Raw genomic sequence first — 12,397 nt, 5'->3', positions numbered from 1 at the left:
TCACACAACTTCTCAATACATATTATACATTTCGCAAGATAACGAATGTTTATTTCTTATATATGAAAATAATTAATAATGCGTGACTTCTACGTTTCATTAATTCATTTAATATCACGTGTCATTTTGAAAACGAATAAATTTTAGGAAATTGATGCGCAATCGTGTGCTACAAAAAATTATTGACGTTAAAGCGAAATTTGACAGTAGCTTTGTACTTATTCGTTTTCTACGTTAGCGAATCCGCTGTTAAGGTTGGTACACCCTCACGTGCAATCTTATATAACACAGGTACCTCAAACGTCTCGCGAAGTCGATTAATTTTTCAAAAATGGCTGGCATTACACCGCAGGCTTGTAGGAATGTGTTTCGGCAAGTGAGTAATCGTAACGCAATATCGTTTGATAATAAAGAAACATCTTCACCTTGATATGCTTTTTTTTTTTATTATTGCAACATATTGTGCAGTCGATAAGTCAACCTAACTTCATGCATATCCTTACTACTGTCAGATCAATTGTGTTTCTTCGTATTTGTATATTTTGATATTCATTCCCAAGAGTATAGAAACATTTTAATGAACCCTGAGTAGTATTATTGCTTATTGTTTTTATGTAGAATGTTTATTAGTTTTATTCGGCTAATCACGTACGTTCGCCAAAAGTAACCAATTTTAATTATTATATAATTACAGTTTTTCCTTTCTCTAGTTAATAATTTTATGATACAGTGCTTTCCATTGAATGCAACATTTTATTCAATCATGCTAATTTCTATTTGTATTATTATGAATTTAGGTTAGAGGTTTGCACACCTCTGCAAGTCAAAAAGCCAGACTAAAAACTTTCTCTGTCTATCGCTGGAATCCAGATAAACCTGATGAAAAGCCTTACATGCAAGATTACAATGTTGATTTGAACGCGTAGGTTTAACGAAACTTTTTCGTAATATTTTCATTATTTTACTTTGTAGTTGTTAACTTAAAAAATTGATTCTAGTTGTGGCCCTATGGTTTTGGATGCATTGATTAAAATCAAAAATGAAATTGATCCAACATTAACTTTCCGTCGCTCTTGCCGCGAAGGCATTTGTGGTTCTTGTGCTATGAATATTGGTGGCACAAACACATTAGCATGTATTAGGTATTTGATAAACATCTTTGTAATAAATTTTTTTAATGAAAGGACATAGATTTAAGATAAATAATATTTGTGATTGTTTCAGTAAAATTGATACTAATTTAAGTTCAAAGAGCAAAATCTATCCTTTACCACATATGTATATAGTGAAAGATTTAGTCCCAGATTTGAGCCACTTCTACAATCAGTATAAGAGCATACAGCCATGGTTGCAAAGAGGTGATGGTAAAGAGGCTGGGTCTAAGCAATATTTGCAAAGTGTTGAAGACCGTGAAAAATTGGTAAGTTTTACTGTATGCTCAGCAACTTGCATAAAAATAAATTGTGATTACTACTGAGTCTATATACAAGAATAATTATTAAGTATAAATTTTATCTGTATGTAGGATGGTCTCTATGAATGCATCTTATGTGCTTGCTGCAGTACCTCTTGTCCATCATATTGGTGGAATGGTGATAAATACTTAGGACCTGCAGTACTTATGCAGGCTTATAGGTGGATCATTGATTCACGTGATACTAAGGCTAAGGATCGTCTCGAAAAATTGAGAGATCCATATTCTGTATATCGCTGTCATACTATTATGAACTGTACTCGCACTTGTCCAAAGGTAAGGGCGAATTATTAGATACGACCATAATAATAATCATCACAACTTTCAATTAATAATTTCATTTAAACAGGGCTTAAATCCTGGAAGAGCAATAGCAAAAATTAAGACACTATTAGCAAACTTTGCTAAGAAGCCAAAACCAGGGCTTGATGCTGCAGTATAATCATGTAGAAGAGAAAAAAAAGTACTTAGTCAACCATGAGTATTTTTTTGTTAACATGGTTACGTATAAAGTTACGTTTTATCCAATAAAAATAATTAACAAATCGACTTGAAGTACTTGGTAAAACAGCATATGCTGAAACCAAAGAAATTTTTTATGTAATAAATTATATGTATTTCTATTATTTATAATGTCTCGTATTGTAAATAAACTTCAATACCCTGATAATAGAGATAAATACATTTATATGGGAACTGTTTATTTCATGTATATACATTCACACATAAAAGTGTAACGTGATATATTAATTTAATGAATGCAACGTAATATATTCAATATCTTATATTACAACATTCGCATTTTTATATAGACTTGCTGAAATATTTAATAATTTTCCAATGAGCAAAATGTTCTTTAGATATGTATTTTAATTTTTCATTGTACTAATGACGAAGATATGCTAACTCTTAATGTTTACCGAAAGGAATTAGTTTTTAGGATCATCAAAAATATATGATCACATTACTTTATGTTATTAGAAATTCCTGCATTAAAATTAATAATAAAATTATAGTAGATTATGCGATTATAAGATATGTTAGAGAAGAACAAGTAATGGTAATTTGATATTTTCAAAATTCAATTATTGCGCTTAGAATGCACGAAATGCATGATATGCATAATTGAAAACTATCTACAAATGTTTAAAATGTTTAAAGATTACATATGCCACAGCGAGATCTAAGGCTCAGCAGCCATCCTACTCCTTGCTGTTTCCCTTGATCGATTGTGTACCTCCGCTGTCCTTAATGTTATACCAAATATATCCTCGTGATAACGATTTTCATCCTACAAAAAATTAGTTAAATAAATAATTTAAATTGATTTTAGTGTGGACTTTACACAACTTACGCGTAGTGACAACATGTACGCTTCAACTTGTTTATCTGTCATATCCCCGTGAGTTTGTATAATTTGTTTCAAAGTTTGATAGACATCTTCTGCCATCGTGCAATCACCACAAACGTAAAAATGACCTCGTTCGTACATCAACATGTCGTAAATTTGTGGAGCTTCAGCTTGAATTAAATCTTGTACATATGTCTACGAAACAGAGTTAATTCAATGGAAGAATAAAATGAATGAAATAAATAATCTCCATTTAATTACAAAACCTTTTTTAATCCAGGCTCTCGAGAAAGAGCCAAGAACACTTTATCCAAAACTTCAGCCCTGATCATTTCTTCTTTCTCTTGTCTATAGAGATCTAAGTTTCTTTGACGACAACCGAAGAAAAGCCAGACTTTTCCATATTCGAGATCTAGAAATTTCTAATTAAACGTGTACTTCAATAAAAAATGCTGTGTTAAATTAAAATTTATACCTGGACGACGTTTCATTTCTGCGAGTCGATGATGCCAGAAACCACGAAAAGGAGCGATTCCAGTACCTGGTCCGACTAGGATCATGGGTGCTTTTGTCTCAATTGGCATGTAAAAGTTAGGCGCACTAAATATAAAAAATGATAGTATATAATAATACGAAATAATGTAAGTACATAGCATGAATGAACTTACCTACGGACAAATACATAGAGAGGTTCTCCATCTGATATATCTCGTAGATAATTGGAACAAACTCCATAGTGAACTGGTCCAGAACCACCTGACATATTTGTTCAGAAGTAATTTTTAATCGATGTTTCACAAATATATTAAAATTGAATACCTTGTGTTTTGTATTGCACCACCGCGACAGTAAGGTGTATCTGTCCTTGATGCACATCGGGCGAAGAAGAGATACTATAAAATCTTGGTTGCAAAGGGGTTAAATGAAGTAGTAATAGTGGCGCAAGAGGTTTTACAGACGGGAATTCCTCTAGTACTTCCATTAAGTTAGGAAACTTCCAATGTCTCCAATCCTCATAAGCAGCTGGATCCTGTTTAGAAACGACATATTTTTAAGGTTTTTTATAATTTAGTTTCCAATATAACTTTGCAATGAATAGTCGTCAAAAATTTACAGAAGCTAAAAGATTCAGTTGAGATTGTTCCTTTGGATTAGTAGCTATCGATCCGAAATATCTGAGAAGATTCGGTGACGGCGGTGTAGTTATATCCAAAAATCTTGTTAGTAACATTTTTAAGGAATTAGGTAAGTATCTATCATGTGCCACCCATGTTTTTACAATTCCTAAATAAAATCATAGATAGTATCAAGAAATAATGAATTAGTAGTTTTAATATCTCTAGTGCAAACCATTAGGCGTGTGAGATTGTTTCTGCACTTGTAGTTCAATCGGTACGTCTGGGTCAAAAGGAGTTTGTATTCGCTTTAGGATTCCTTCTACAAGTTCTGGTCTGTTGCATGCAAAAACTCCCAAATGATCACCAGGTTTGTATGGTATTTCCATGCTTGCTATATCATCAAGCTCCAAAAGTAACGTTGTTCCACTAAAAAAAGATTGAGGTAGTCACAAAGTGAATATACAATAGAATACGCATAATTACCTTAACATATCTCCGCTTAAATTTGTCTTTCGAAACATATTGCAAGTAGTTACGTTTCTATTGTGGCATTTACTTAATGCTGGAACAATACAATTACACCAATTAATGTAAAATTTGCTATTATGTTAAAATAATAAGCATACCCTTTCCAATTGGCTGAGGATCAGCTTCTACGAAACGCACAGTTGCCGCTGACAGTGTTTCTGATCCCAAAGATAAAGCAACTTCAAGTAAAGTGTCATCATCATCTAGACAAAAGGTTTCACATGCAACCTGGAACAATATTCCCAAGAATATTTAAAAAATGAATTTCTTTTAATGAAGAGATCAATTACAATAACAAAATACGAACAGCAAAGGTATCAGCTGCCCATTTTCGAAAAGCTTGTTCTTGTCCGCACATTTCATCTCCTTGTGCAAGTCGAAGTAATCGCTCTCCTCCTAATTCACCTAATAAATTATCCACGTAACGACCGAATGCACAGAAATTTGGATAAGCCGATGATCCCAAGGCGAAGACAGCAAATCTAAGAAAGATATCATAGATTTTGTTTTATGCTTGTTAATCGATTTCATGCGGCACATACCTAACGTTACTCAAGGGGCCAAAAGTATCTTCCGTTTGAGAATCTGTGGTGGATCCACGAAGTGAATCCAATCTATCCAGCTTTTTAAAATTACTTACTTCCGTCTGACTATTTGCTTTGATGAAGGATTTTGAAGATGCTAAGCTGCAGTTGCGGAAGAAATTAAACAATAAAAATCAGTAAATCTAAAATATAGATGATTATATGCAGTCACCTGATCTTGTTGCCACTATTAATGTATGTTTCATTCATTTTCATCGCGTATAAGTTTTGAGCGAAAGCCTAAAAATCAGAAACTCCACGTACAAATACAATTACAGTTTTAAAATACTTTATAAAAGACAAATTTACTTCGCCATTCTCTGGAGGATCACCGTTCCCAAAAGTTGATGTTATGACTAAGAGTAAAGCTTCATGTTCAATATTGCTAATGTCATAGTCTGCCATAGAGAGCACCTAAAATCGGTAGCTTCAAGTATTTTCCAGAGATTATTTCTCTACGAAGAATTGATAGAGAATATTGACTTTTGTAACATTTAATGAAATATTAATTACCTGGGAGTGGAAAGCGTGTCCCAATAACTCGCCCAGTTTTTCGGCATACATCTGCGATGTCCCAGTTTCTGTAGCGAATAAGACTGTAGCTTTTATTCTCCTGGATAGAGCTCTTCCAAATAATTTAGACGTGAATTTTACGGCCCTAAAAGTATGCAATATTTATTTATTGAACTTGTCATGCTGAAGAGCGATATGACACCTTCACCTTGCAATTTGCTTAAAATGGAACTTTCTTCTTGGTTTTTTAGATGTTGCTTTCTTGTCTCGACCCTTTTTCCATATGTGCGTTTTCCAAGCAGGATCCTATGGATAGTCCATAAATATATAGCACAATATGTAGCTCATACATATCTGACCTATTTAGTAAGAAGTATTATAAAACCTGAGAATCATAAGATGGTTTCAAGTGATAAAGAGCCATTTCTTGATGAAATACAGGAGTAGCTGATCCTGATATAGGTGGAACAATCCATAGCCAATCAGCGGGACAACCATTTCTCAGCCTCATTTCGTTTTCATAATGTTTCATAAAAGATTCCGAAGCAGTGTGATGATCTACGATCGTCACATTTTTCATCTAAAAAAGGACTCGATTTACTATTATATTTCGTGGCGATTAGAGGATAAAAAATAATTTATTTACTTGAAAACTATGCAGCACAGCAACGTTAGCTTCTATCATAGCCTTATCCTTCCATAAAGAAGTAGACGTTCTAGTATCTAGCCCCATGTGCGTTGCTATCGTCTGCAAAGAATATACTACTATCACTATGTACTTTTTTAAGATAATAAAATCATACTGCAATTTTTTATCGATAAACCTCCAGTAAATTATATCGTTGGACGTCACAAAGATCTCTTGCTCCGATCTCAGTACTCATATACCATCCATTGAATGGAGCAGCTGTGAATTCTAATCCTCCACAGTCGAATACCATTCCTGACACAGCAGGGACAGCGAACCATTTCAATTCCAGCTTTTCAAACCAATCGTATCTAAAAGTTCACTAGGCGATAGAATACTACAATGCTAATAGCAATTGACAAAACTTACGTAGGGTGACTGAGGGGTACTTCAAGAACAAGTTCACTTGGAATGTCAAAGTAATCGGGATCGTGACCATTTGCTGATAGCACCAATGGTAATATGTCGAAACGAGTACGTGCCCCTTTCCAGCCTAGTTTTATGCAAAGCTAGAAAAGCAATGTCGTCACGTATGTAGTAAAAGAAATCTACATACAGAATAGTTTGTAGTCAAGAACAGCGTCTAGGAAACACTAGACAAAATTTGGAGTCGTAAATTCTGTGACGTGATAAGCAGAAGTAACCCTTGAGGGTTCGACCCAGCAGGGATCTAGGGTCTCAGTGTCGTATATACAGAACATACAATAAAAACTAATTTCATAGATTGAAAGCACTAGACTCAACAATGGCACCACATTTCTCTTTATTGCTTTGCCAGATTTATGACACCAAATATTCTTCACCATGGACTACACCTCCCCTTTTTTTACCTCAGTGAACTCAACATTCGCTGGATCACCAATTATGGTACCATCTGGATTCTTATAACCAGCATAACTTATTAATTGCTGATTCCATACTCTATAGTCATGTTTTCCATCTGTGCGTTGTGGAAATATTGTTATAGCGGATCTACAAATGTAAACAAATTTGTGGTAGTTTTGTACCATTATACATTTTTTAAATTTCCGAATTTTTTATTACCTAATATTTCCCTTATTTGTACTGTATTTAATATGATTGCACAGGGCCTCAAACATACCACTAGTTGTGGTAACATAACGACAATCAAACACCTAAAAGATTATTTAAAAATCTAGGCTTGTATTTGGGAATACAGGATAGAAAAATAGAAAATCTTTATCACTAATTATTTTGTATAATTTCAGATAAAAACGTACTTGCAGTTTAGACCACTGAATGCGACCGATGCACCTCGCGGCATTGCGCCACGCTAATTTCGCTCCAAAAACCAACTCTGTTTCAGTTAATTGATAGGTACCTGTCGCTATAACTTCTTTTTGCACGCATTCCCAACGAGAACGGTGAGCCTCGCTATTCAATCTGCATTTAAGCGAGAATAAGACAATGAATAAGACTACCAGTATTTCTGGTACCTTTCAGAGAAAAGCTTTTAATAAATAATTAGTACCTTCTAATAGAGGAGAAATATTGCTCAAGAAAATCTTTTGCATAAACAAGGATTTCTTCTTTAGAACGAGGCTCTGTTCCATGTGTCGGTAGCTGCATAACGCTACCGAGGCATACTTGATTAGAACACAGTGTTCTCTGAAAAGAGAACTGACCATTATTTATGTATCTCCACTAATAATATGATCGTTGAGAACGCATTGTTCTATTACTCTATCACAACTAGAAGTAAATTAGAAAAAAGTTCATTTCTTCATTAATAAGAAGAACATTGCCCTATTCAGAAATGACTACACTAATTAAAATATAATTAAAGGATCTAGCTCCTACTTAAATAACTTCATTGCAAAAACGTCTGCAACATAATTAGATTGTTCCACAAAAACATTTCTAACTCAATACAAAATTGTAATATTCCTACAGTCCTGAATATTCAGTTTAAAATTCCCCAATTGTTCTCGCAGCGTATAACACACCCCCATCCGCGCAACTAGTGGGCGAAATGCACACTCGTACTTCAATAGTATTGACTTGTTCTCTTACAAATTCGCTCACACTCAAAATTCTTTTAAACTCTCACACTGTCCTCTCCTGCACAAATTCTTCAGAAAGCTCCTCAAAACAAAACACAAAAATTTCACTTTTCAAAAAATATTGAAGGATACAAAAGCGAGAAAAAATGAGAACACTTTTAAAAAATATTTGGTACTCGCCTCGGCATGACTTGCATGTAGAGAATCGAAGGCTTCTGTCTTGTAAATGAGGTTCCTCAGCTTCGTCGGTTTCCTCTGACAAGCTCCTGTTGTCTCGTGTTCCTTCATCTCGTTCTGTCTTCTCCTGTCAGCTCGAATATGTGCCCCTAACTCACCTCTTCGCCGTCTGCTTCTGCACTGACTTGGTTCTAGCTCGCTCGCCTCCCCACTAGAGAATGGAGGGGATGATCCTCGCGATAAGTGGACGAACCCCTAGCGAATGAACTGGCGCATGCGCTATCGATACATCGCACCCGCGGATGGTTTCCGGTGATCGCTGTCGCGCATCGTAAATCTCTTCGATATCATTTTATGACGGTTTGAGAATCGATTGATTACAGCTTTTTTATTCGTTTGCAATTCAGATTTCAATCGATTCGCTTCGGGAAATTTATAGAGTACCGAGATAAAAGATGTTTCATAAATTATGATGATGGCATCATTGGTATTCTTTGGTGAACGCTATCGCACATTTTAGGTTTTATTGGTTTATGATCCCTAAAAATTGATTTTGAAGGATCATTTGCCAATTTTTTTAATAATTACATTTTAGGGTAGGTGTTTCGTAAGATTTAAGATTTAGTGGACGTTTATGATTTATAGAGTGTCTGTAAAGATTAGCGCGTTTGAATGATGTGGAAATTGTGTTTGATCACGTAGTAATGTTTAAAATGGGTCAGCCCTCCATTAAATTCGCTTGAACAGCTAATCAAGTTGCTTTAAATGCGTTTTAATTGAAGGTTTAAAGGCAGATTAAGAGATTTTATTTGAATCACGTTTACGTAAGTTTGGAAAATACAGTTCCAGTTGTCATACGTTGAATAATGAAGACTTATTTGCGCATGAGGCTTATTAGAAATTTTGTTTATGCTCCATTTCAGAGATATTTAGAATAAGCGCAAATATGCATCACGAAGAAGATGATAATCAATCTGATATAGTATCCTGCAACCTAACTCCGGAAAAATTACATAGAACCCCACGCGATAGCGGTAAGCTTTGCTCCGATTTTGCACACAGGATGAAAAGACGTAAGTAACCTCGCTATTTTTGTATAGGATCCTGCAGAAAGGAAACTAAAACGCATTCACAAGAGCTTAAACGTAAAATTCATTATACTTCTCAAAACAGTCCACATAAATTTCAGAAAACTCCTCAATGTACTGGTACGCAAAAAGAAGAATAAAGTTTTTAATTTCTTCGACGTATTTACTCACATATCGTCACTGATTATTACAGGATCTTTTAGAAAAGATACTAAGTCGCTTTCAGATAGCAGCAAACGAAAAGGCCAATCGTCTCAATACGAGAGCCTAGAGAAAATCCAGAAAATCAGTCCTGGCGGTAAATTTGTTAATACTTTGATTGGACAATGGTCGAAGCATACAGGAATTCAAACGCCCTTATCGCATATAGGAGCAGTAGGATCATTTTTTACTTCCATATCTCTAATAAAAGTGTTTCATTAAATATTATATGAATTAATTAGGTTCAAGAGAGTCCAATGACCGAAGAAATGAAACGGATGTATGTTATAGAAGAACGAAAGATTCAGCTGCTTCAGAAGAAGCTGCAAGCTGCGGAAGAAACGATATCTTCGCTCTCCACCTCTCGTGAAGCCGAATCACGCGCTAAAGAAGAGATACTGAGACAGTCATATATCACTTTTCTATGTCTAATTTAAATGAAGTAAAGAGGTTGAATCTTAATAAATTATGGTACTACTGATATGTTTTTTAGGCTGAACGCAGACTGGGAATCGATTACTAAGTATTACTGCGAGATATCTGAAAGTTTGAAGGAATTTCAGCAACAAAAAGATAATCTATCTGCGTTGTATAACGATATTATTCTAAAACAACAAACAGCGATGAAGAAACTACAACAAGATTTGAGTAACATGAGACTGAAAGGTGCAGAAATTGTATAATATTATTTAAAACCGAATGAAACAATTTTTAACATTTTTGTTATACTTTTTACGTAGATGAGGAACAAAAGAACATTGTCGCTACAGTTGAAAGTAAAGTAATAAGCCAAGAAAAAAAGTATGTACCTATAAAAATGATTTATCATATTGTTTCGCTTATTTAATATTATTTTTGCTATTAAAAGAATACAGGACATGACGGTAGTAGAAAGTGAACTAAAGAAACAATTGGAAGACGCCAAAACCAAAGCAATTTTAGAGAAGAATCGTTTAGATGAGGTACACGCGGAAGAAAGATCAGAATTAATGAAGGTTTGAAATCTATGTCACCTAGTAGATAAATAATCTTTCTGAGTGGCAAAACGTGTACTATCTCCTTCGTGGATAAACATAACATTTCAGAAACAAGAAAAGCTCACGTCAGTGAATGAGGAATTGCAACAACAATTAAAGAAAATTGTAGAGGAGAAGCAGAACTTAACGAATCTTTTTGAAGAAAAAAATAAAGAGATATCGAAATTACAAGAAGAAATTTCTATGTATAAGTAAGTATCTATATGAAAAAATGTATAATTTAAATACATAGTGATTACTATACCGAATTTATGTTATCCTAGAAATAAAATAGAGTATCTATTAGATCAGAATGCGGAGTTAGGTATAAAATATGAAAAGTCAATTGGAAAAGAAGGAGAGCTGACAAAACAATTGGAATCCAAAGATCAAGAAGTAATATTAATTTCATATATTAACTTTCTGGACCTTTTGAGAAACATAAAATAACATCACTTTTTTAATAGATCACCAGGCTAAGAGAAAATTTAAGCGCGAGGCAAGAAATAGAATCTAGCTTAGCTAATGATCTCGAATTGATCGAGAACAAGTATAAAGCTATAGAAAATGATTTTAAGAGCGTAGAAAATAAACTACAGGAGACACAAGCTCGTAATTCGAATCTTGAGAGAACTTTACAGAATATGTCAAGCAGCAATGATCACGCAATAACAGATTTACACAAGAAAATACAAATATTAGAGAAAGAAAAGGAAAAAATACTTTCAGAGAAACATGCAAAAATCAAGGTATAGTATTAGGAAATAAAATCAATCATATAATAAAAAAATACAAATTTGGTTTTTTTCGAATAGGAATTAGAGAATTCATGTAACTCTTTAGAAAAAAAATATAAATTAGAAACAACAGCTTTAAAAAAAGATTTTGATAAGCAATTATCGGAAATGAAGAAGACAATGGATACACAGAATTCTGCTTTTATAAAATTAAACGAAAATTTCAATAAAATGAACGAAGAACATCGGAAAAGACGATTAAACTACGAGAATGAAAAAGAAAATCAAAACCTTTTGAAAGAAAAAATGCAGTTAGTCGCAGAACCTAATTTAATAGAAACGAATAGAACATATCTAGATATAGGAAGTCAAGAAAAGGGAAGTCAAACTTATGAAACAAAACAGAAAGAATATCGTGATGATAAAAAGATTGACACTCCAAAAGTTACATCTAAAAATACGAAAGATAAATCCGATGTGGAGGATCAAGATATATATAATTTTAATCCTACAGAAGTTGATGAATTTACACAGGTAAATTGTCATTTGTGTGTGTATGAAATATTATTTCACATAATTATACATTTTGTTTAATTTGCAGCTATTATCACAGTCAAGACAAAAAAGAGTTAGATATGATTTACATTCTCCAACAAGAAAAGATAAGGATAAAGACGTAATAAAGTCAAATATAGAATTACAGGCAAAAGAAGGGCTGAAAGCAGAGGTATTATTTTCAATTTTGATATCTTTTATATTATTTTTTAAATTATTTATCTAATTCTGTATGTAGGATTCTAACAAGATGCCACAGAAGAAGAAAATCTTTAAAACACGTGAAACTGGATTAAGACAATATGGATCTCAACGGAAAATAAATAAAAAATGAAATTATTTA

At 33.6% G+C, this 12,397-nt stretch overlaps 3 protein-coding genes across 4 annotated transcripts; 2 read left to right on the top strand and 1 right to left on the bottom strand.

Moving 5' to 3' along the window:
• The first annotated feature begins 225 nt into the window (after positions 1-225).
• Positions 226-2,023, top strand: Sdhb (Succinate dehydrogenase, subunit B (iron-sulfur)). Its single transcript, XM_076376643.1, has 6 exons — positions 226-376; positions 798-922; positions 999-1,142; positions 1,225-1,420; positions 1,526-1,750; positions 1,824-2,023. Exons 1-6 carry the CDS (start codon positions 332-334, stop codon positions 1,914-1,916), a joined length of 828 nt encoding a protein of 275 aa, XP_076232758.1. The 5' UTR covers positions 226-331; the 3' UTR covers positions 1,917-2,023.
• Positions 2,024-2,296: 273 nt separating this feature from the next.
• On the bottom strand, positions 2,297-9,737 carry Nos (Nitric oxide synthase). 2 transcript variants are annotated; one of them, XM_076376638.1, is made up of 25 exons: positions 8,461-9,664; positions 7,749-7,885; positions 7,498-7,660; positions 7,301-7,392; positions 7,087-7,228; positions 6,626-6,765; positions 6,393-6,567; positions 6,215-6,316; positions 5,954-6,148; positions 5,777-5,874; positions 5,569-5,713; positions 5,365-5,469; positions 5,228-5,295; positions 5,014-5,157; positions 4,779-4,953; positions 4,570-4,699; positions 4,427-4,505; positions 4,176-4,369; positions 3,940-4,109; positions 3,645-3,855; positions 3,494-3,581; positions 3,301-3,425; positions 3,092-3,237; positions 2,829-3,020; positions 2,297-2,765 (listed from the first exon to the last, which is right to left on the bottom strand). In XM_076376638.1, exons 1-25 carry the CDS (start codon positions 8,566-8,568, stop codon positions 2,658-2,660), a joined length of 3,432 nt encoding a protein of 1,143 aa, XP_076232753.1. In that variant the 5' UTR covers positions 8,569-9,664; the 3' UTR covers positions 2,297-2,657. The 2 variants fall into 2 exon arrangements, 1 of the variants encoding a protein (XP_076232753.1); XR_013001725.1 differs by lacking the exon at positions 2,297-2,765 and having other exon boundaries at positions 2,884-3,020; positions 3,092-3,247; positions 8,461-9,737.
• On the top strand, positions 9,133-12,388 carry LOC143178537 (uncharacterized). Its single transcript, XM_076377261.1, has 15 exons — positions 9,133-9,155; positions 9,248-9,315; positions 9,381-9,491; positions 9,558-9,665; positions 9,739-9,917; positions 9,989-10,152; positions 10,240-10,412; positions 10,487-10,547; positions 10,615-10,741; positions 10,832-10,974; positions 11,047-11,158; positions 11,230-11,511; positions 11,578-12,033; positions 12,101-12,226; positions 12,293-12,388. Exons 1-15 carry the CDS (start codon positions 9,133-9,135, stop codon positions 12,386-12,388), a joined length of 2,229 nt encoding a protein of 742 aa, XP_076233376.1.
• The last annotated feature ends 9 nt before the right edge of the window (positions 12,389-12,397 follow it).

The sequence above is a fragment of the Calliopsis andreniformis genome, chromosome 4, assembly GCF_051401765.1.
Source record: "Calliopsis andreniformis isolate RMS-2024a chromosome 4, iyCalAndr_principal, whole genome shotgun sequence".
In the NCBI taxonomy this organism is placed as follows: domain Eukaryota; kingdom Metazoa; phylum Arthropoda; class Insecta; order Hymenoptera; family Andrenidae; genus Calliopsis; species Calliopsis andreniformis.
Note: the sequence above shows the minus strand (reverse complement) of the source record. Positions and strands in the feature narration are given on the sequence as shown.

What these genes read in the sequence shown, in the direction of transcription:
- Sdhb (XM_076376643.1), top strand. Translation starts at nt 332, where the DNA reads ATGGCTGGCATTACACCGCAGGCTTGTAGGAATGTGTTTCGGCAA. An exon ending in TACAATGTTGATTTGAACGC is followed by an intron (nt 923 to 998) that starts GTAGGTTTAACG and finishes AATTGATTCTAG; the next exon opens with TTGTGGCCCTATGGTTTTGG. An exon ending in TTGAAGACCGTGAAAAATTG is followed by an intron (nt 1,421 to 1,525) that starts GTAAGTTTTACT and finishes ATCTGTATGTAG; the next exon opens with GATGGTCTCTATGAATGCAT.
- Nos (XM_076376638.1), bottom strand. Translation starts at nt 8,568, where the DNA reads ATGAAGGAACACGAGACAACAGGAGCTTGTCAGAGGAAACCGACGAAG. An exon ending in TACATGCAAGTCATGCCGAG is followed by an intron (nt 7,886 to 8,460) that starts GCGAGTACCAAA and finishes TTCTCTTTTCAG; the next exon opens with AGAACACTGTGTTCTAATCA. An exon ending in GGTGCAATACAAAACACAAG is followed by an intron (nt 3,582 to 3,644) that starts GTATTCAATTTT and finishes CAAATATGTCAG; the next exon opens with GTGGTTCTGGACCAGTTCAC.
- LOC143178537 (XM_076377261.1), top strand. Translation starts at nt 9,133, where the DNA reads ATGTGGAAATTGTGTTTGATCAC. An exon ending in GAAAACTCCTCAATGTACTG is followed by an intron (nt 9,666 to 9,738) that starts GTACGCAAAAAG and finishes TGATTATTACAG; the next exon opens with GATCTTTTAGAAAAGATACT. An exon ending in TGGAATCCAAAGATCAAGAA is followed by an intron (nt 11,159 to 11,229) that starts GTAATATTAATT and finishes CTTTTTTAATAG; the next exon opens with ATCACCAGGCTAAGAGAAAA.